This window comes from Xenopus tropicalis, chromosome 1, assembly GCF_000004195.4.
Source record: "Xenopus tropicalis strain Nigerian chromosome 1, UCB_Xtro_10.0, whole genome shotgun sequence".
Lineage (NCBI taxonomy): Eukaryota > Metazoa > Chordata > Amphibia > Anura > Pipidae > Xenopus > Xenopus tropicalis.
In genome coordinates, this window is record NC_030677.2 from 91,087,504 (window position 1) to 91,111,977 (window position 24,474).

Below are 24,474 nucleotides of genomic sequence, written 5' to 3' on the forward strand. Positions count from 1 at the left end.
CCTTGTGAAAGTCGATATGGGAAGAGTCCATGGTTGTTCTGCTGACATCTGTATCAATTCTGCAAACCACGCTCTGCGTGGCCACCATGGGGCAATGAGTATCGTAGGAATCCTTTCTCTCCTGATTTTGAGTAGTAGTCGTGGAATGAGTGGTATGGGAGGAAATGCATATGCTAGTTGGCAGTGCCATGGGCTGGTTAGTGCGTCCACTCCCTCTGCCCTGGGGTCCTGAACCTTTGATAGGAATCTTGGGAGTTGTGTGTTGAATCGAGATGCCATGACGTCGAGGCACGGTAGTCCCCATTTTTTTACAATCTTTTGGAATATTTCTGGCTTGAGTCTCCATTCCCCTGGGTCCAGTGTGGTGCGACTCAGATAGTCCGCCTCCCAGTTCTGAATGCCCAGAATGAACACTGCTGATAGGAGGACCTGATGCTTTTCTGCCCAAGTCATGATACGGGATACTTCTTGGAGTGCCGCCGCGCTCCTTGTTCCCCCTTGACGAATCCAGTAGGCCACGGTGGTGCTGTTGTCGGATTGAATTCTTACGTGCTTTCCCTTCATGGGGTTTTGCCAATGAAGGAGTGCATAGTAGACTGCCCTCAGTTCTAGTACATTGATGTGGAGTTTGAGCTCATGGTGTCACCACTTTCCTTGGCAAACCTGAGGTGGCCAGGTTGCTCCCCATCCCACTAGACTGGCATCCGTTGTGACGATTTTCTGAACCGGACGATCCCAACTGTTGCCTTTCGTGAGATTGGGTAGGTGTATCCACCAAGAGAGGCTGTTCTTTACCTTGTTGGGTAAGTTGATGTTTTGTGAGAGATCTTGATGGTTTTTGTCCCATGGCCCTAAAAATTGCCATTTCGCGAATGGTATTGCCTCAGTTCTGGCTGCCATTAGACCCAGTAGTCTGAGGATTTCATGGGCTGAAGCTCTGGCAGACAGTTTAGCTGTCTCCGTGGCTGCTTCACCTAGGAATGCTAGTGCGGACTTAATTTTCTCTAATTCAGCTGAGAACTGTGTTGGGTTGGTAGGGGGGTGTTTTTGTAGTTCTTGACACCAGTATTTGGCTGTTCTGGCGACCGTGGCAGATGCGGCTGCTGGTCTTAAGATGGCCGTAGTATTTTGAAACTCTCTTTTTAGAGCGGAGTCTATTTTTTTATCCATGGGATCTTTTAGATAACCTGCGTCTTCGGCAGGTAGGATAGTGTTTCGTGCCAACCTAACAATGGGTGGGTCTACTTTAGGGATTTTGTCCCAATGTTTGTATTCATCTGGTATAGGGTACATATTGCAAAATTTGTGCGTAATGTTGGATTTTTTTATCTGGTTGTTGCCATTCTGACTCAACGTGTCTAGCAATTGATTTGCAAACCAGGAATGTTCTTGCTTTTTTGGAAGTATTACCCAGAACTTTATCTGCCTTGGATATGGCTATTATTTGTTCTTTAATTTCTAAGGTAGAGAAGAGAAGGATGTTCTTTACCTCTTCAGGTTGTTTAGAAGGGTCATCTGATTCGCTAGACTGACTGTCAGAAGAGAACTCTTCATCTGAATCTATGATACTCAATTCCTCAGAAGAATGGTAAGAGTGAGAGTCAGAATCTTGTTGATGTGTAGGTGAGGGTGAACGTTTACGTTTTGTTACAGGAGAAGGTGAGCGTTTACGCTTCCTCTTACTGCTATGTGGTAGTGATGGGGCTGCTAAGGCCTGTTGGACAGATGACTGAACTGTGGATTGAATCCATGACATGAGCTGAGAAAGGTCTGATGTTGCTAAAGGGTTTTGTATTGTAGATGGTATTGCTTCATTTATGTCTGTAGATGAATTCTGAGTTGTCCTGAGTGGCATGAACCAGTGCTGTAGTAGTCATTTGCATAGGTTCAGATAAACCTTCCCTATGTGGTGAGGGAGAATGGTCCCTGGGTTTAGAAGTATTTAACATGCTTTTTTACTTTAGCTTTAACTTTACGTGGTCTGTCCGGGAGATCTATTTCCTCAATTAAAGACAGTAACTCATCATCTGGTGCTGACATTTTAGGAAAGAGTACCTGTAATCCAGGATAGCGTCTATGGAGGGTGTTAAGTTGTTCTCCTAGTAACTGCAGTATAGTAGTTGGCTGTGTACTATGTTGCCCTTTGTGGCTGCGTTGTACAGTGCAGTATATAACAGGCACGCTGCTCTGATGCGCTCTAAGGCGCGTGGAGATCGTGCACGAATGTGAGAGCACGCTTATCCGAAGTGTCTGCGCTGCTGTATGCGCCTGTTAGAAGCGCGCTAGCCGGGCGCACAATGATTATGTAGGCGCGTGGAGCCGTTAGAAAGCCCTGGAACTTGTAAGAAAGGGAGGGCGCGCCATAGCGAAGCGTCTATGGTGACGTCACCTGCGCTCGCTATCTTTCTGTTAGGCGCTACGCGGGCTCAACCTGAGTAATTACAGGGAGCGCACACATTTCTGGCAGAACGTCAGGAGCACACGCATATATGGGGCTCTACTAATGTTTGCCTTCACAGATCGTTGAGATCATGGCAAGCAGGGAACACCTCAGGGGTTCTGTCACATAATGAACAGTGGGAGCACACACCAGGAGCTCTACCTACTGTAATGGATCCAAATCCATTGAGGTTGTGATCTGCGTGGCAATCAGCAATAAGATTAAACAAAAATAACAATTAACTCTGAAAAATCAAAGAATAAAAATAAAATGTATAGAGAGAGAGAAAATGCTGCCTCCAAGGTAGGACAAACTGAAAAAAACTGGAGGAAGGAACTACAACGGAGAAAGATATGGGAGAAAGTTTTTTTCAGTTTGTCCTGCCTCCAGAGAGGATTAGCTTATCCCAGTCGTCCTGCACTGACAGTACGGGCCTATGAGAAAAAGATTTTTCGGGTAAGAAAATCTCCTTTTAGGGTGCAAACAAACAAACTCCCAGAACAAACCCCTGCCAGGTTCACCTGCCACAGGCAGCATAGGGCAGGCAGAGTATGGCACACAGGCAGGATAAATCAGGGCAGGCAGATTATAGCACACAAGGGGCGCATAGGGCATACAGACAGCATAGGGCAGACAGAACATGGCACACAGGTAGCATGGGGCTGGCAGAGTATGGTACACACAGGTAGCATAGGGCAGGCAGGGTATGGCACATACAGGGAACCTAGGTCAAGCAAAATATGACACATGGGGCATAGGAAAGACAGTACGGCAAATAGCCGGAATATGGTAGGCAGAGTATGGTGCACACACAGGCGGCATAGGGCAAGCAGAATATGACAGACACAAACAGCATAGATCTGAGGTATGAACAATGGAGAGTTTTACAGGTGTACATTTCTCATTTCTTCTTACTTTTCTTTTCTCTGTTCTTTCTTTACTGTTTGTGCTATTGTCTCAAGCTTTATTTGTTAAAATAAAAAAATATATAAATAGCATCTTGTGGGTAGGACAAAGGAGATCCTGATCATCCCTCTCGGGAATAACAAAGATAACACAGAGGATTCACTTAGACATACATTTTTGGTCCTGTTTACTCTAGTAAAGGTAGCCATGCTGTCTCTATCTCCTTCCCTCATCGTGTGTGATATGATTTTTAGTAACTAACCTGGATTATAGTAATCTAAACTATCTACATGTCTACATGCCAAAGTATTCAATGTTATTACCCAAGTTCAAATTTGCCAATGTACATTGTAGAAGTTTTCAACATTCATATATTTTTTTGTTTTAAATGCCTTGCATTTGCTGTTATATTGATGTTGAGCTGCCACAAAACACCAAGGCATATTTTTTGGGTGAGTGGGGCTTTGTGTGTGTGTGTGCCCATGCATAGGAGAGTTTGTGTGTGCTCTTGGGGGGGGGCTTTATGTGTATGCATTTTTTCTTGTACACAGTAATATAGTAATGTAAATTGTACTTATTATTTTCAGAGCATACCAAGATACCTTAATGCATAGTCAGAGGATGCTTAAACAGAACTAAGAAAAATAGAAGTTACAAAATATAATTCTGCATGTGTCCCCAAAAACTCTAAACTGAATAACATGTGGTTATCATTGATTGGGCAATTTCCTGAAGAACAAATAGATTCCTTAGCAGCACGTGTTATTGAAAAAAAAAAAACAAAAAAAAAAAAGACAACTTTCACATTTGCTCACAACATTTCACTTCTGAATGCTATTGTGTTCAAAGAGACTGAAAATTGTTAAAGGAGCATGCAGTTCCTACTGTCTTTACAGAATTTCAAAAAGTAATTATGGGGAATCTTTAGAAACTGCTTATAAAGAGCACACACATTCCATGGAAAAAGAGTCACTGCCTTTAACAAGCAGGCCACAGAAACGTAAAAGAAAAAAAAGCTTCAGTGAAGTAATAAAAAAGCTTCACTGCTCTAGGCTCTAACATTAAGTTCCTTCAAAGAAATTTTTTCTGATGTTTTGCCTGTGCCACTTGCAATTTTAGGGAGACAGAGGGAGCTAAATGCATGGCTAAAGTCTTGGTGTAGGAAGGAAGGGTTTGGGCTACTAGAGCACTGGGCTGACTTTTCTTTTGGGTACAATCTATGTAGCTGTTGCAGATTGCACCTCAATGGAAGGGTATCCACTGTGCTAGGGGAGAGAGGCTGGAGGAATGTTTAAACTAGATGGGGTGTGGAGTTAGTTAGAGTTTTATGGGAAAGCTAGTGTAGACATGGCATTTGGATTAGCAAGGGGTCATGGGGAGGAGTGAGGGGGGCATACAGTTTACCAGCTAAAGAGCATCCACTGTTATAAAGGAAACATCCTAATACTAACCTTAGATCTAACTCTCCCTTACCTAATGTAAACATTAGAGGGAAAATTCGGATTTAATTGGTATCACTGAGACCTGATGGAAAGAAACATGCGACTGGGCTGTGAATTTTAGGAGGGACAGAGGGATTAAAAACAGCAGAGGGGTTTGTCTTTATATAAAGTCAGATTTAAAGCCATATGCTAAAGAAATTACCATGGACAATGTGGTATCCGTTTGGGTAGAGATTTCAGCAGGGCTAAAGGTTACAAAGAAAATTATCATTGGTGTATGCTATAAACCACCTTGTACAAGTGAAGAGGATGAGGCCTAGCTACTATTGCAAATGGAGGAGGCTTCACAACTAGGTCAAGTTGTTATTATGGGGAACTTTTATTTATCCCAACATTGACTGGAGTAATGGTGTGGCCAAGTCAGAAGAAACTAGTAGGTTAGTAAATATGCTAAATGACAACTTTTTATTTCAGGCTGTTCAAGAACCTACTAGGAATGATTCTCCTTTGGACCTGGTGATATCTAATAATTCTGACCTCATCTCTAACATTTGTGTGGGTGAGCATTTAGGGAAAAGTGATCATAACATGGACTCCTTTGAGATAATGATGCTGAGACAGCTCTAACTAAAACACTTAATTTTAGACAGACAGAATTTGCCAGTATATGGGCATCTTTGCAATGTATTGACTGGGAAAGGCTTTTCACAGGGGTAAACACAGAAGGAAAATTAAATAACTTTAAAACGTTGCTTAGGAAGTATACAGATCAGTATAGTATTCGTAGGGGAAAGACCCCTCCTACACCTCCCACTAAGGAGAGCAATCGTTGGAAGTGGAACAGAACTGGCCCGAGTGGATGAGCGGCAGGAGTGCCAAACCAGGCGTCAATAGCAAAATCGTAAGGCGAAAGGATGGTCAGACTGGCAGATGGTCGGTTTAGAGTCAAGGGTCAGAAGATCGAGATATTGAGTAGTTTATTATGCTTAGTGTCTTCACAAGAGAAACAATCACTTCACAGTGATTCTAGGCCCGTGGCGTAATGGGGATGCGTTGGTGGGAACTCGCGCGTGCATGCGTCGGCCACACGTAATGGTGTCAGTTTGCGTGCGCATGCTGCACGCTTACGCACTTGCCTGAGACTGCGGATGCGCCATGTTGGACTAGGGCAGGAGCACCACGAGGCGTGCGCCCAGGTACCTTACAATAGGAAAGCAAAATCTTTTTGGTTGAATAAAAGTGTTATTGTCGAGGTTGGTAAGAAAACACATGTTTTTAAAGCATTCAAGTTAGAAGGGACAGCAGAAACTTTCATCAGGTACAAGGAAGCAAATAAAGCATGCAAATAAGCAATCAAGCAAGCTTAAATAGACATGGAAAAGGGGTATTGCAGTTAGTAGTAAACGGTCCACAACCGGATGCTACTCATTCCATCGTATTAAACGAGTTTAGCACTGTGATTGCTAAACTCCAATACTATAATTTTGTGCCAGCACGGTTTTATGCGTAACGGATCTTGCCAGACTAATTTAGTTACTATTTATGAGGAGGTGAGCAGGAACCTCAATGCTTGAATGGCAGTTGATGTCATCTACTTAGACTTGGTTTGATACAGTACCGCACAGAAAGTTAATGATAAAATTAAGGAATATTGGCCTAGAACATATTTGTAATTGGATAGAAAACTGGCTGAAGGATAATAGTTACAAACATAGAGAGAACTGGCTGAAGGATAGATTACAAAGTGTGTTGGTAAATGGAACATTTTCTTATTGGGCCAGTGTTGTTAGTGGAGTACCGCAGGGGTCAGTCCTTGGCTTTTTAACTTGTTTATTAAAGGATAGAGAAAGAGTAAGCTTTATCAAAAAGGTCAATGTAAATACAGCTATAAGCACTGCACTGAGTTCTCTGTCAAAAGATTTGTTGTGTCTATTTTCCTGTGCCAGAGACACGCAGCTCTCTCCCCTCTCCTGCTCCCCCCCCCCGTCAAGAATGCTAAGAACTCACCCCCCCCTTAGGAATGTGGATCTTAGCCAATCAGCAGAAACCTTCCTCATAGTCTAACTAACTGAGCATGTACACTGTTCTGGGTCTCGTTGCAGGAGCGAGGCGTTACGGGAACTTTCTTTACACAGCTCAACGTTTTTTCTTCCTGTTTGGCTTCTGATCATCTGAACGGGAAATATAGGGAGACTTAAGGGCACTATTGAGAGAACTAAAGGTATGCCTGCAGCTTGAGATTAACTCTTTATTAGCCTTTCCTTCTCCTTTAATGACCTGGAGGTGGGCATATAAAGTACTAGTTCTATTTTTGCTGATGATTCTTAATTATGCAAAACTATTTACTATCTAAGTTCAGTGCGGGATGCTGCCACTTAGCAGAGCGATTTGACAAAATTGGAAAACTTAGACAAAATGGAAAATGAGGTTCAATGTTAAAAAGTGCAAAGTTATGCACTTTGGTAGAAATAATATAAACATGAGTTATACACTAAATGGTAGTGTGTTGGGGGTATCCTTACTTGAAAAGGATCTGAGGATTTTTTGTAGATAACAATATGTCTACTTCAAGGCAGTGTCATGCTGTGGCTACCAAAGCAAATAAAGTGCTGCTTTGTATAAAAAAAGGCATTAACTCAAGGAAAGAAAAAATAATTTTGCCTCTTTATAGGTCTCTGGTAAGGCCTCACCCTGAGTATGCAGTGCAGTTTTGGGCCCCAGTCCAAGAAGGATATTAATGAACTGGAGAGAGTGCAGGAACTTGCAACTACACTGGTAAAGGGGATGGAAGTTTTAAGCTTTTCCTATAAAAATGATCAGCGCACCAGAGGCCACCCCTTTACATTAGAGGAACAGAATTTTTATTTGAAGTAGTGTCACGTTCAGCCATTCAAAATGATGACCTATTAAATATCAGTGGAATTTATAATGATGAAGGAAATTCAGGCACACTAAAAAATGCAGGTAACCTTTAGTCCACTACTTCTCCATCACATTGTTGCATTTCTTGTATCCCAACCATCATCTAGCCTGATTTTTGAATCTTGTTTAGATTCTTTATTTTACAAAGTTTAATGCCAGGCGTATTCTCATTCTAATTGCATGGTTGTAAGCTTTAGAAAGAGAATGGTAAAGATGGTAAAGTATCTTTACTGTCAGTTATGGGTTAGAGTTAGGTCATACATAGTTACAGTTAAGAACATGTATTATTGTTGCCTTTGATTTATAGAATGTTTGCTGAGAAGAGGGTATAGGAGTAGGTTAGAGATTCAGGTTTATTGATAGGTAGGTTTTGGTTAGAGAAGAAAAGAAAGGAGGAAAGGAAATAGTAAAATAAGAAATTATTTCCTCTTTTTGATAGTCAACCTAAGGTAAAAAAAAAAAATATGGTGCAGGTAACATTCTAATATCAGCTGCAACTTTTAGTGGTTCCAACATTCAGAAGGTGCATTAATTTTTTTTTTATATCATTCCCATGGAACAAATTTTTGCTACCAGAATATTTTTTTGTTTCCTGCTATCTGTAATATGTGGACTAAAGAGAATAATGAGGTATGCAAATTAATAGGGTGTAATAAAGGGTGGTGAACCTTAATTTATTAATTAATATTAATTAATATCAATAATTTGTATTAATTGACATTAATAACAAATATTAATACATATGCAGGATCAATGATTAAACCTTCTGATAGACTGTTAGTGAGCAATAACTTACACGCACACAAGTAATAACAGAATCAAATAGATTTACTTATCTTTGTATGATATACATATAGTTACAAACATAGAGAGAACTGGCTGAAGGATAGATTACAAAGAGTGGTGGTAAATGGAACATTTTCTAATTGGACCAGTGTGGTTAGTGGAGTACCGCAGGGGTCAGTCTTTGGTCCTTTGCTTTTTAACTTGTTTATTAATGACCTGGAGGTGGGCATAGAGAGTACTGTTTCTATTTTTGCTGATGACACTAAATTGTGCAAAAAGTTCCATGCAAGATGCTGAAAAAATTGGAAAACTGGGCAGCAAACTGGAAAATGAGGTTCAGTGTTGATAAGTGCAAAGTTATGCATTTTGGTAGAAATAATTTAAACGCGAACTATCTACTAAATGGTAGTTTGTTGGGAGTATCCTTAATGGAGAAGGATCTAGGGGTTTTTGTAGATAAGAAGTTGTCTAATTCCAGGCAGTTTCATTCTGTGGCTACTAAAGCAAATAAAGTACTGTCTTGTATAAAAAAGGGCATTGACTCAAGGGATGAAAACATAATTTTGCCCCTTTATAGGTCCCTGGTAAGGCCTCACCTTGAGTATGCAGTGCAGTTTTGGGCTCCAGTCCTTAAGAAGGATATTAATGAGCTGGAGAGAGTGCAGAGACGTTGCAACTAAACTGGTTAAGGGGATGGAAGATTTAAGCTATGAGGTTAGACTGTCGAGGTTGGGCTTGTTTTCTTTGGAAAAGAGGCGCTTGCAAGGACACATGATTACTCTGTACAAGTACATTAGGGGATTATAGGCAGATGGGAGATGTACTTTTTTTTCCATAAAAACAATCAACGCACCAGAGGTCACCCCTTTAGATTAGAGAAACGGAGCTTCCATTTGAAGCAGCGTAGGTAATTGTTCACTGTGAGGGCAGTGAGGTTGTGGAATGCCCTTCCTAGAGATGTGGTAATGGCAGATTCTGTTAATGCCTTTTAAGAGGGGCATGGATGAGTTCTTGAACAATCAGAATATCCAAGGCTATTGTGATACTAATATCTACAGTTAGTATTAGTGGTTGTATATATAGTTTATGTATGTGAGTATATAGATTGGTAGGTGTGGGTTGTGTGTTCTGGGTTTACTTGGATGGGTTGAACTTGATGGACTCTGGTCTTTTTTCAACCCTATGTAACTATAGCCAGTTCTGCATCAATTCGGCACAATCGGGAAGCCCCACAACCTTTGGTGCAAGACCTTCAGGTTCCCGATAACCAAGCGATGATCAAAATGTCCCGGCGAAGCTACTGACACATGGTGAAGGCTCCCTTTTATACCAGAGTTCTTAGCAAACCCCCCAACACCAAGTGCTGACTTAATATTGCAATATTGTGTACAAACTTTTGTCATGAAGAAAAGATTTAACTATACAATTTAATAGCTTTGTAGCAGGCCTTATTTGTTTCTCAAATAAGTTGTACATAGAGTATTTGGTCAGCTGTCTGTTTGTTTATACCATGGATATTTTACTGGGTAACAATTCCTGTGTTTACTGTTTACTCAGCAATATACATAGAACAAAGACATTGTACCTTGAACACTGTACAATAGCTGTCCCAAAATCAAATCTGCTTCTTTTACTTGACTCAAACCTAAGATTTGATTCATCAAAGCAGATGTATATATTGTAAATCATTATAAAATCAATAGAAAATCCACCATGCTTCATAGGGCAACAACCAGTTTGTTTAATTGGGAGATGGACAATGTGACGGCCACAGATTTCCAGCAGATGTCTTCCAAAAATTGGTAGATTTTCAAATAATTTTAAAAAGCAAGGCAAAAACAATTCTGGTGCAAACTAAAAGTTGGGATTTGAAACGAATTATTGAAGGTGGGATGGATATTCGTTTAATAGCTACGGATGAATATCCCAGCATAGCAAATGTAATGAAAGAGAAGTATCGTAATCATGAGTTCGACATCTGGCAATTATGCCAAGAATATTTAAAAAAAAAAAAAATATTGTTGATAGCAACGACAAAAACTGTAAAAATGTTAGCATCATGGTCTGAGCCTATAGTAAGACATTTGGTGGTGAGCTATAAACTGTGAGGAAGATCCTTAAATATTTAGAGAAATGTAGTAGTCTGTTTTCCACCATTTAATTAACTGTCATACCTGGAGGGGGGCTATTAAATACAAAAAGTGCTCGTATGCAGTGTTTACTCTTAAACAGATTAAGAGCACTGATTGGCTGAAGAAGGATTCACCATCTCACGAAGAATTACATGAAATATTAAATAATCCACAGCTGTTGAAGAAACTTAACTTACACATTATTGCCATATGGGGGCGTTGTAATCCTACCATAGCGTCATGCTAAAATACTGAACCAAAAGGATGCAAGCATGGACAGTTCTTGCCATTTTTTCTCATTTTATCCCACAGTACAATGCAGACAGGTAGCCACAGTGACATACCCAAGAAAGGGAACAGATTCAAATGGCGAAGTAAGGACCAACCTTTCCATGTTCACGAAAGAATTGTGTTGTAAGCATTTCTTTTGAAAAAAGATCAAATGCCCATCTTATTGAACTGCTTGAGGAAGTTCTGCTACTATTATTAGCAATTAGGGATGCACCAAATCCAGGATTCCATTGGGGGTTTGGTCGAATCCCAAAATAGCTAATTTGGTTCATCCCTAGTAGCAACTGGCAATCACAATCTTTTAGTCTGCCAAAACATCTTAGTGAGGAGTCAAAGCCAGACAAAAAGGTAGCTGTTGCTGCACATTTTTCAAGATTTCATTAAAATTTAATGTTAACTGGGATAAAATCAAAATAAATTTTTCAGTAAATACACTATGCACTTTATTTTGTTATATATGGTATAAGATTGTTCTATATTGTTTATTGCATGTTGAATCTTATACCTCAGAAACCAATTTTTGGTTTCAGGAAATAAAAGGACAAAAGAATGTTCAAAAAAAGTTTATTTAACAAATGTAAAATTCTCACGTAACATTACAAGTGATTTTTATATGATAGACTACTTGGTACTAATGCAAATGCAATTTTCTTCTATATGGCTTCTATTTGTTTGTTTGTGATACTTATGGCCATAAAAGAACTGTTTGTTGCCTGAGTTGTGCAACATTATTTTAATTCAGTGCTTTTTCGTACAAAGATAAGAGATGTAACCCTACAGTGTGTGTTTGAATTAATTTTTAATATTAAAATAAGGACTGGCTCGGCAGCTTTTACCCATTTGTTAAACACAAACTATAGACTGAGAGACTGAGAGATTTTCTTTCAGTATGCGGAATTTTACATATATGATTTCTGATACTACTTTATGCTGAGAGAGTGGTAATGCTGTTTTTTTTTTTTCCAAACTTGAAAGAATTAGCTCATATTCATAACATATAACTAACATGTACATAACATAACAGATAGAGAACAAACATGGGCGTCCACAGAAGGGGGCAAGAGGGGGCACTTGCCCCCCCCTGGAAAAGTAGCAAAAAAACCAAAAACCTTACTCCGTTTCTGCACTTTCCCCTCAAGCCCGTTTTTGCTGTGCTCCGATTGGATCTTTCTTCTTGTGGATTCACCAATCAGAGCACAGCTTCCTTGACAGACAGTAAAATTGACCAATCAGAGCACAGATGCACACAGGGATCGGGAGATTTTGCAAACTGGAAACAGAATTAAAGACTGAAAAGATGAATCTGCAGCTGTAACTTTACCTGAGAACCAACTCTCAACTTTTGCTGCAGTTTTCATCCCACAGGTACTATACAGTTCTAAAGAATCACTAGCTGACATTAAATTGTTTAATTTATAATCTATCCCCTACTCTAACACATGGAGGGTAAGTTAACTCTTTCCCTCTGAAAAAGCTCATTGTGTGTTTATATATGTGTTGTTGTTTTTTGCACTTACTATTTTTTTTTTTTTTTTTTGTCATTGTTTTGTTCATTTATAGTTAGTTACAGTGGGGCCAATGCTGTGTATCAGTGCCAGTGTTATAGTGCCAGGGCCTGAATATCTGCCATCAGTACCCACTGCTCCTCATGGCATATAATGTGCTGGGTTTGTAAATACGGACTGCATCTCACTGTATATAATGGGGAGTCAGTACCCACTGCCTTTCTTGCTATAAAACTAACATAAACACATCTAAAGGGGTGGTTCACTTTTAAGTTAACCTTTAGTATGTTATAAAATGGCCTATTCCTAGCAACTTTGCAATTGGTCTTCCTAATTAATTTTTTTGAATAATTTGCCTTTCTCTTCTGCCTCTATACAGATTTCAAATGGGGGCCAAAAAATATTGCTCTGCGAGGCTACAATTTTATTATTATTATAATTTTGTATTACTTATTTTTCCAAGTAGGCCCCTTAACTATTCATATTCCCATCTCTTGTTTAAATCACTACCTGGTTGCTAGGGTAAATAAGACCCTAGCAACCAGATAGCTGCTGAAATACCAAATGGAGAGCTGCTGAACAAAAAGCTAAATAACTGAAAAACCATTAAAAATAAAAGTGAATTCGAATGCGAACTACCCCTTTAAGCTAACTGATCCCAAACACAAATGTTTGCAGATCCCCTAACAGAAGTGCGCGTATGAATACTTTTACTACTAATACTAAACATTTTAGGGTAAAAAAAAAAAGCACCCCCACCCGCACTTTTGTACAGTATCCCTGGGAGTCAGTGGGAACGGCAAGAGGTAGTTGGGAGGTTAACTTTTTACGTCAGCAGTGAATCCACTAAGTGTCACATTAGCTGTAGGTCAGTCTGTGTATGGGCCATATTTAGCCTCCCCTAGTATCATCCTGCAAAAAAAAAAATATATATATATATTTATCTGTTGCAGGATGATGCTAGCTTACTTGCCCCCCCTTGGAAAATTTTCTGCGGACGCCCATGAGAACAAACTTCATGTTGGTGACGTGAAGTCACTGAATGAAATCTGATCTGTTGTTGGCTCCGCCCACTTTTTCTAACCTTGGGCCACAGTTATATAGTAAAAACCACTGTGCAAAGTTTGGGGACCCTGGTTTTAATAGTGTCTGAATGGCAGCAGTTTAAATTTCACCACTGAATGTCACTAAGTGACATCTGATTGGCAGTTGGTGGCTCCGTTCCCTTTTTCTAACCTGGAACTGCAGTTACCCAGTGACTAACTCTGCAAAGTTTAGGGACCCTAGGATTAATAGTTAAATAACGGAAGCAGTTTAAATTTAAACCAATAAAAGTCAATAGGTAGATTGTGATTGGGGGTTGGTGGGTGTGCCCATTTTTTCCAACCTTGAGTCGGTCACCCAGTGACAAACAGTGGGCACCCTGGCATAAATAGTGTGAGAATTACAGCATTTTAAAATTAAACCAATAAAATTCAATGGATGAAATCTGATTAGGGCTGTTAGTGGCCCAACCCACTTTTCCTATTTTTGAACTTCAGTCCCCAAGTGACCAACTTTGCAAAGTTTGGGGACTCAGGTATAAAAATTGTAAGACTGACACCATTTTATACTTCACCATTGAAAGTAAATAGGTGAAATGTGATTGGCTGTTGGTGGCTCCGCCCACTTTTTTTCTAACTTTGAACTGCAAATACCCAGTGACTAACTCTGGAAAGTTTAACAACTCTGGAATTAAGACTTAAATAATGGCATCAGTTTAAATATAAACCAATGAAATTTAATGGGTGGAAATGGATTGGCTGTTGGTGGCTCCACCCACTTTTAAAAAACCAAAAATGCAGTCCCCTAGTGAACCTGGTGTTAATACCGTGAGAATGGCAGCAGGTTAAAAATCAATAGTTAAAATCTGATTGGCTGTTTTTGGCTCCACCCACTTTTTCTAACACTGAATCGCAGTTACCTGGTGACTAGCTCTGCAAAGTTCGGGGACCTTAGTATTAATATTTAAAGTATGGCAGCAGTTTAAATGTAAACATATGAAGTCTATAGGTGAAATCTGATTGGCTGTTGTTGGGCCCGCCCACTTTTCTAAACTTGGAACATAGTTACCCAGTGACAAACTGTGCAAAGTTTGGGGACCCTGACATTAAACATGTAAGAATGGCAGCAGTTAAAATTTCCCCACTGAAAACAATGAAAGAAATGTGATTGGCTTTTGGCAGCCCTGCCCACTTTTTCTAACCTTGAGTACGAAGTTACCCAGTGACTGACCGTGCAAAGTTTGGGAACCCTGGCATCAAACCATTAAAATTAATAGGTGAAATTTTCATTCAGGCTGACCCCATCAGTATGTGATTTAAGTTTGGGTAGTATAGCCTCAAAGCTGTAAGATTGGCAGCAGTTTAAATTTCCCCATAAAAGTCAATGGGTAAAATTTGATTGGCTGTTGTTGGCCCCTCCCACTTTGGGGTCATCCAACAAATGTCGCTGTTTCATTCGGGTTGACCCCATGATTATGTTATTCAAGTTTGGGGGGGCAGTGTAGCTTCAAAGCTGTAAGTGTGGCAGCAGTTTAAAAATCTTCCCTGTCAGAGTCAATTGGAAAATTGGGATGTTTGGAGCGGCGCCACAAAAAGATGGTGGGCGGAAGAATAAACTTAAGTCAAAGAACAGTATGTTGGGTTTTTCAACTCAACATAATCATAAAATGTATATTATACAGTTTCATTTTTTTTTTTATAAATGTAATTGTATTGTATCATATAGAGCTTATGACCTTATCTGTTTCGTAACCCGTCTTTCTACTTGAATAGCCGGCCCTGTGGCTACACACCAGCTTTACATATATATGAACCATTGTAGTATGTTAGAATGAATCATTACAATTTTATTATTGATGATGAATATTTGGAGATTATTTTTAAATACAAGTGTAGAACAGGAAAAGTACAAACAATTTAAACAACATGTATTATATGTACAAGCATGTAAAGGATTACACTACTCCTACTCAGTCAAAAGCCATGTCAACAGCAGAGTAGTCCTCTAAAGCAGTGCTGTCCATCTTCTATGGTACTGAGGGCTGGAATTTTTATGGCCTACGTGGTGGAGGGCCGATAAAAGCCAGTTTTGACGACTCCCCTTTTTTTAAAATGCACCCACTTCAAACGACATCCATGTTATCACAAGAGCTTTTAAGAAAATATCCACATTAATGGTGGAAATCGCAGCAAAAACCCATATAGTTGGTGCTCACTGTAGGGATATTAATCCTTAAGCTTACACAAAGGTTACATTAAGCTTACACAAAGGTTAGCAGTCACAGCAGCCAGACAGGTGGGGGGCGACACAGTGGGGGGCGACACAGTGGGGGGCTGCGGGCCACCAATTGGACAGCACTGTTCTACTTGGTAGTTAAAGTGGTGCTGTATCGAGGGGTATTATTAATACTGGGGGGGGGGGCATTCACATAAGTGGTGATATTGAGACAAAATAAAAGTGGAGATAGATTTGTTGGATTTTCCACCTAATTCATAAATCCACTTTTTTGGATTTGTCTTTTAAACAGACAGTTTTCAGATTTTGTCATTTTGCCTACATTTTTTATGAATTTGCTTTTAACTCTTAGTAAATCTGTCTGTGCCATTAAACCCAATCCCACAGCTACATGAGTCTTGGAATATAGGTTTTACCAGCAGGATTTTGCATTTCATATGCCATTTGTCATTTCATTTTGGGGTTATTTCCTGAAGGGTAATTTTATTTTGCCCAGGAAAACTATACATAATTTTTCATTGTTCATTTTCATAATTATATAAATTATTTTTTCAATATTTTTTTCATCATAATATAAATAATACATTTATTATCTCACTAAATAATGAATTCTTACATGAGATGGAATAAACATTGTATATAATATGGATTATGCATATGAAGTTTTAGTGATGCATTGTATATACTGAGGATGAATTTATGTCAGCTTATTTTTTTCTTTAAGTATAATATTTATTTTTTGTATACACATGCACTTCTATCACTTTATGCACTTACAATGATGCTATGCCTCTCATTGAGTAAATGATGTACCTTTATAGTGTTACTGCTTTCTTAAATTGTATATTGATCATGCAGATAATGTGTTTATTTGTGTGAACAACCCCCTTTTAAGTGTACTGTGAGAATTATGGTGTTTCCCGTAAGCACAGCAGTGTTAGAGCAGCGTGCTGGTTGCTGTGATACAGGATTTGGTTGTGTGTCTATAGTACTTGCAGAGTTTTGTGCAGCGTGCCGGTTGCTGGGCAACAGGGTTCCGGGAGTGTATCCATGTGCGCGCACGAATTGCGCTTTGTATAGACTAGGAGGCTGTGTCACTCTGCGGGGAACATACCTGCGGAAGTGACGTCTGCAGACACGATGTCGAGTACCGGAAAGCAAGCCAGGTGCACGTAGTGAGGAAAAATTTACATTCTAATTGAAGAGGGTGTTTATATCTTCCACATTGTTTTATGCATCAGGATTTCCCTTGAGAAAGGCTTTCTGTGCCGAAACGCTGGGGTAATTATAATCATTGGCAAGTGAATTCCCTTACTCATGTGTCCTTTTTCTTAACCCGTGCACATTTTTTATGTATGTATTATTTTATTTAATGACGTGAAGTTGACTCTATTTTTTTTATTAAAATTGATAAGTGTAATTTTTTTGTTAATCTTCTTGCATGCCTTATATAAAAGACAATTACTTTTTAATACTACCACTATGCCTGTGATAAGTCCTTAACTAAGTTAAATTTATTGATATTGGTATCCTATATGGGGGTACAATTTTTGGGTTGTTTTTGCACCAAATTCCTATACTTAAATTTGTGCTAGTGATGTTTTGCCCTCCATTCATCTATATTTCTTAAAGGACCAGTAACAATTTTTTTACATTAAACCTATGCCTTCTACACACTTTTATTAGCATATTTGAAATACAGAAATGTTAATAGCATAAGTAGATTTTAAATAAGTAGCATTGCCATGTATTCTCAGGGCTCAGGCTGCAGCACTTCGTTTGACAAACTTCCGGTCACTTCCCCCTCCCTCTCCCCGTACAATGTCAGCAGTGCACTCCGCTCACACAGAAATACAAACAGAGCAGGAGATAAGAGGGCCTCCGTCTCCCAACCCTCTCCCTAACCAGTACAAAAAAAAAAACCTATAAATAACTTTTAAAGCAGTCTCCTCACGCTCGGAAATGCAGGAAACTAACTTCCGGTTTTAACAGGAAGTCGCCACATCACCTTTTTTAGCTGTGCCCTATACAGCCAAGGTAATGACTTTTATTCAATAACCACTTACCATATTTAAATTTAGGTCTGTTATACAGTTAGCTAAAGTGTTTAAAATGTATATTTGCAATGTAAAAAAATTGTGTTACTTCTCTTTTAAACCTCTGGATTACAGGACACAGCCAGACAAGGCTAATGCAATCTGTGGGGGAATGAATGCATATTGGGCATGTGTCTGGGAAGTTCGGGTTTTTCAATGTAGCCTGGGGTGGGAGACAGGACCTGTGAAGGTATCATCTTATCTTTTAAGTGGTAAGAAAAAAAACTGAGAAATTTGTTATATGTTGACCAGCTACAAGAAAGCGCAAAAAAACAATAATGGTGTGGTATAAATATAAGCCTAGCCTATTTCTAATATGATCGGGTTGGAAAAATTCCACAATCAATGTGGCGGTAAATGGGACATTTTCTAACTGTGGTGGTAAATGGAACATTTTCTAATTTGAACACTGTTGTTAGTGGAGTACCACAGGGGTGTCCTTTGTTTTGTATCTTGTTTATTGTGTTGGAGGTGGGCATTGAAAGTACACTTACTATTTTTGCTGCCGATACTAAATTGTGCAAAACTATGTTCAATGCAGGATCCTTCCATTTTCAAGAGCGATTTGATAAAATTGAAAAAGTGGGCAGCAAAATGGAAAATAATCATCAATGTTGAAATGTGCAAAGTTATGCACTTTGGTAGAAAAAATTTAAAACAGAAGGAAAGTCATTTTGGCATTTTACTGCCAATAGATTTGCCACATTAGTGCCACCTAGAATGTTATATTTATTTTGCAGAAAGCTTTATCATATCGGAGTAAAGAGCCCTAGAAGCTTTCTTAGTTTAAGATAACAGCTGCTATTTTAGCTTGGTCTTCATAGCTTCCTGCTTGCAGCTCTAGCCGTTATAGTTCAGATTACACATTTCTAAGGGTGGGTGAATTCTTAAGGCAGGTGGGAGCAGGAGAGAGGAGAAAACTGCCAGACTCTGGCCCCGGGAATGAAGGATTTTTCTGATAGAGTAGGAGTACCCTAAGAACATGCTTACAAAAAAGGAGACAATAAATCCTGTTTTTTTAGATAGGTGACTTAGTGCAGCTTCTCTTGTGAGTGCTTATGGCTGTGTTAACATAGCCCTTTCTGATAAAGCTTACTTTTTTCCCCCTTTTTTTAGTTACACACTAAATGGTAGTGTGTTGGGGATATCCTTAATTGAGAAGGATCTGTGGATTCCAGGCAATGTACATTCTGTGGGTACTAAATCAAAGTACTGCCTTGCATAAAAAAGGGCATTGGCTCAAGGTTGTGGTCTGGTGAGGGAACATGATTACTCTGTACAAGTACATTAGAAGGAATTATAGCCAGGAAGGGGTGTTTTGTTTTTTTTTTTTACCATAAAAAGAATCAGCACACCAGAGGCCACCCCTTTAGATTAGAGAAACAAAACTTTCATTTGAAGCAGTGTAGGTGGTTTTTCACATTGAGGGCAGTGAGGCTTTGGAATGCCTTCCGAGTGATGGCAGATTCTGATAATGCTCTTAATCATGGTTAGTGGATAAACACTATTTGCTTTCTTTCTTTATATGAGGAGTTTGGTACTCCATTCTGAAGGGAAATCGCTATCAACATATCTGGAACAACAGAGGTTCCTGAAGTTTTAATATGGTCTGGTGAGTAGGGTGGCTCACCTGTGTGGGTGGTGGAGGAACACGGTCACAGTCATACTTACATGATCACTTTGGCTGTGAAAATTTTCCAGCCCAATAATATTTGATATAGGCTGGGCTTATATTGATATTGCACCATTATTGCTTTTTTGTGCATATTTATACAGTGAGGAACATAAGAATATGAACACCCTGCGATTTTGCAAGTTCTCCCACTTAGAAATCATGGAGGGGTGTGAAATTCACATTGTAGGTGCATTCCCACTGTGAGAGACGGCATTTAAAAAAAAAAAAAAAAACAGGAAATCACCTTGTATGATTTTTAAAGAATGTATTTGTATTGTACTGCTGCACATAAGTATTTGAACACCTGGCAATCAGCAAGAATTCTGTCTCTCAACGACCGGTTACTCTGCCTTTAAATAGTCCACCGCTACTCCACTCATTAATCTAAATTAGTAGCACCTGTCTGAGCTCTTTAAAGACACCTTTCCACCCCACAGTCAGTCAGACTCCAACTACTAGCATGGGCAAGACCAAAGAGCTGTCAAAAGACACCAGAGACAAAATTGTGGACCTCCACAAGGCTGGAAAGGGCTACGGGGCAATAGCCAAGCAGCTTGGTGAAATAGATCAACTGTTGGAACAATTCTTAGAAAATGGAAGAGGCTAAAGGCAACTGTCAGTCTCCCTAGGACTGGGGCTCCATGCAAGATCTCACCTCGTGGGGTATCACTGATAATAAGAAAGGTGAGGAATCAGCCCAGAACTACAAGGGAGGAGCTGGTCAATGACATGAAGAGAGCTGGGACCACAGTTTCAAAGGTCGGTAGAACACTACGCCGTCATGTTTTCAAATCATGCATTGCACGGAAGGTTCCCCTGCTCAAGTCATCACATGTCCAGGCCCGTCTGAAGTTTGCCAATGACCATCTGGATGATCCAAAGGAGGCATGGGAGAAAGTCATGTGGTCAGATGAGACCAAAGTAGAACTTTTTGGTCTAAACTTCCCTCACCGTGTTTGGAGGAAAAATAAGGATGAGTTGCATCCCAAGAACACCATCCCTACTGTGAAGCATGGGGGTGGTAACATCATGCTTTGGGGGTGCTTTTTTGCGAAGGGGACAGGACGACTGCACTGTATTAAGGAGAGGATGAATGGGGCCATGTATTGTGAGATTTTGATCAAAAACCTCCTTCCCTCAGTCAGAGCATTGAAGATGGGTCGTGGCTGGGTCTTCCAACATGACAATGACCCGAAGCACACAGCCAGGATAACCAAGGAGTGGCTCCGTAAGAGGCATATCAAGGTTCTGGAGTGGCCTAGCCAGTCTCCAGACCTAAATCCAATAGAAAATGTTTGAAGAGAGCTAAAGCTCCGTGTTGCTCAGCATCAGCCCCGAAACCTGACAGATCTAGAGGAGATCTGTGTGGAGGAGTGGGACAAAAACCCTATTTCAGTGTGTGCAAACCTGGTCAACAACTACAGGAAACGTTTGACCTCTGTAATGTAATCTGTACCAAATATTAACACTGATTTTCTCAGGTGTTGAAATACTTATGTGCAGCAGTGCAATACAAATACTTTCTTTAAAAATCATACAATGTGATTTCCTGAATTTTTTTTTTACCTGAATGAGAATTTCAGACCCCTCCAGTGGGAGAACTTGCAAAATCACAGGGTGTTCCTCATTGTACATATTTATATTTCTATTTTGGAGCCCAGGGAGAGAGAAGAATAGGCTGCAGTTAATTATTGTGTGATTGATTCATGTTAAAGGACCACGATTTAGTGCTATTGCGATATTACATTTATAAACTGGTTTGCTTAATTCATGGTTGAATGCCATGTCCTCTAGCCTACAGCGCATGGTATCTAGTTAAATTTGACCTAATTGGGCTTTCAGGGCGTGTCTAAGCTTGATATGCCAAAAAAACATTACATAGTTACATAGGGTTGAAAAAAGCCCAGAGTCCATCAAGTTCAACCCATCCAAGTAAACCCAGCACACACAACCCACACTTACAAATCTATACACTCACATACATAAACTATATATACAACCACTAATACTAACTGTAGATATTAGTATCACAATAGCCTTGGATATTCTGATTGTATTTTATTGTATTACTCTTCTTGGTGTTAAAGGGAAGTATTTATTCATGGTTCGTCACTTGGCACATGTATTTAATATTATATTTAGCCCATAGATGTTGGTCAGGTATTGTTAATAGGTGGGGGAAGTTGGGGGTTATACCAAAGATGGCTGTTTCCATGTTTGTATTGTTGCCTTTATGAAAGGGGATGTCCCTTTGTTTCCCAAAACAGGAGATTGAGGGCCTTGTAAGAGCCAACAGCATGGACCTCTACAGTGGCAGCTGCATTGTTTGTAGCAGGGGAAGCCCACCACCAAACATTTACCAATTTTGTGGCTAGATCTTAAATCTAATCTTAAGTGTGTTGTAAAGTTCTGAGCGCCACCTGGGGAGTTGAGGAGGCCCAGTAGAATATCGTCATTAAGGATTTCATTTTACGAAAGTAGCTACTGGGTATATAAGTACATTTAGGGAGCAGAATCATTTTATATAAATGAGTCTATCCCAGTTTGCTCCATGCCTTAATTTTAGATTCGAAAAGAGAAAGCACATGTAAAAGTTTACATGTTATTTGTCTAAGTCTCTATGTATATAAATTCCCAAGTTTTTGAAGGAGAAGGACCATTGCAAGAAGGCTTTGTATAATTTTGTCTGTCTGAAAATGATCAATTGGGAAAATTAGAGATTTGGTCCAACGCATCATAAGGTTTTTTTTCAGAAATAAGATCGTATTATCTGCATACATTGCCACTGTCAGTAATGGGGCCCAGTCGTAGACCCTTGACAGAAGTGTTTTTTTTTTTTAGAGGAGAGGAAAGGGGTTCCATGGCCAGTGCAAATTGCAAGAGGGAGAGGGTGCATCCCTGCCTGGTGCCTTTACTGAGCAAGAAGGGGAATGAAATTTGTTTGTTGGTAAGAAATAAGAATAAGAATTCAAGCTAGCAGGTTGTGATAAAGTGCTGAGACCCACTTTCTAAAGTTAGGTCCAATGCCAGGGGTCTCCATGGTGGGCCAAAGGTAGCACAATTTTATGGAATCAAATGCTTTCTCATTGTCTAGTGCTGCTATGACCCAGAGGCCTGAGTTATTGTGGGATACTAATATATTAGTGTACAGTCTACAAATTTTAATATTTGTGGTGCGCCTGGTATGAAGCCTGTTTGGTTGGCAGAAACCAATTTTATAATAACTTGGTTTAACTGCCAGGCCAGCACTTTATGTAAAATTTTGGCATCTACTTTTATAAGGGAAATAGGTCTCTAAGAGGAGCAGTTGAGGGGGTCCTTTCAAGGTTTTATTATGAGGGTGATTAAAGCTTCGCTCATTGACACCGATGGGTCAGCTTTTAAATGAGAAGGAAAGGTTAAAACCAAGTAAGCTATATCAGAAAGGTCTGTGTAAATACAGCCATAAATCCAGGCAACAGGTTACAATGTATCCTTTTGTAATAATTAATTTCCTATTACCACAATCATTGAAGGTCTGTCTTCTTTCATCCAATACTAGAGAGCCTGGTCTTTCGCTATTATCACTGCTTTTCCCAGCTAACAGTTTGCAGTGAGCAAACTGCTCCTCTAAAGCTTGTTAATAAATCTCAGTGCTGCACCTTGCTGGTTTAATTCTCCTGTTTGATGTTATAGAATAGCAGTTTTGTCATATCCACTACAGATGTTAGGACCTTCGTAATCCTTCCATTATGCATACATGTTGTAAATTGTGCATCAGACCAGCAAACTTGTTCACGGTTTATCCCACTTATAGTGCTTAAAACACAAACAAATAAGACTCCATTAAAACAAACCTCAGAATTTGTTTACTTTTTTGTTTTTAACTCTGGTGTTCTCAACACCAATTACAGAGCTCCACTTAAAGAGCACAAGTTGAAGAAAAGAATGAAAAAATAAAAATACAACCACCCTGTAATATGTTTTGAATGAAAACAAAATCTCTCTTTTTTTTTTTTTTTTTTTTTTTGTAATGATTTTTATAACTTTTTTTTACTCCTATCAGGACATCAACCTTTGGAACATAGCAGGATTAAATACTTTACTGGATATGGTGGAGCATGAGTGTGGAATAATAATTGAAGGAGTCAACACTCCATACCTGTATTTTGGCATGTGGAAAACTACGTTTGCCTGGCATACTGAGGACATGGATCTGTACAGTATTAACTACCTGCACTTTGGAGAGCCCAAATCCTGGTAAGCTTTACAACAATGCTTTATGAGAAAGGGCCAATATGGGCTTGTACACTTGGGCACAATAACAAGTAAAGGTGTTGTAATTACTTAGCATCTGTGAATAAGGAGTGAAACTGGAAGTGAGCTTTCTGTCTAGGAAGTTAAAAAAGGGAAGTAATGAGAAGAACACCAAAAAGGAGTGAAATTTATAATTTATTGGTTTTTGTTAGTGGCTGTAGCACAGCTACAACAACAGATTTCCTAAATATTTGACCTGTCAATAGACAAATCTTTTGTGATTTAAGAAGAATGAGCTTTGTTTGTATGCTGTATGGAATTATAAAAAGTGCCCTGTTTTGTTGAAAACCTGCTGTGAATAAAACAGTTACATGTCTGCCTGAATTTTGAAAAATATATTGCCATCTGCCATTTGAGTGAATCTCTACATATGCAATTTTGGATGTTATTGCTAGTATTCTTTATTAACATATATATTTATAACGTGCCAGTATATTCTGCAAGCAGCCAATAACTGATACAAGAGGTGTAGAGGACCCTTCCTAAAAGGGATTACAATCAAAGCGCTTGAGTCATAAGGTGTGGGAATTTGCAAAATTAAAATAAAGCAAGGTGAGAGATGTAGCACAGGAGGTAAATTTCTCTAAATAAATGTGTTTTTAGAGATCTTTCAAAGGAAGAAAGATTGGAAGACTGTGGGAGAGAATTCCAGAGGAAGGTGCAAAATCTTGAATGTGAGTGTATAAGGTGATAAGGAGAGCAGC

General features: G+C 39.3%; 1 protein-coding gene across 7 annotated transcripts in view; it reads left to right on the forward strand.

Annotated features, from left to right (window-relative positions):
- kdm4b (lysine (K)-specific demethylase 4B) overlaps positions 1–24,474 on the forward strand; it is a 311,868-nt gene that overhangs the window by 59,661 nt on the left and 227,733 nt on the right. For 5 of the 7 annotated variants that reach the window (XR_004221360.1, NM_203733.2, XM_018091716.2 and 2 more), the window contains 1 exon segment: positions 23,520–23,713. Coding sequence is in view for 6 of the 7 variants with exons in the window: in NM_203733.2 (NP_989064.2) it covers positions 23,520–23,713 (194 nt within the window). In the remaining variant the exon portion in view is untranslated. 7 annotated transcript variants of the gene reach the window in all.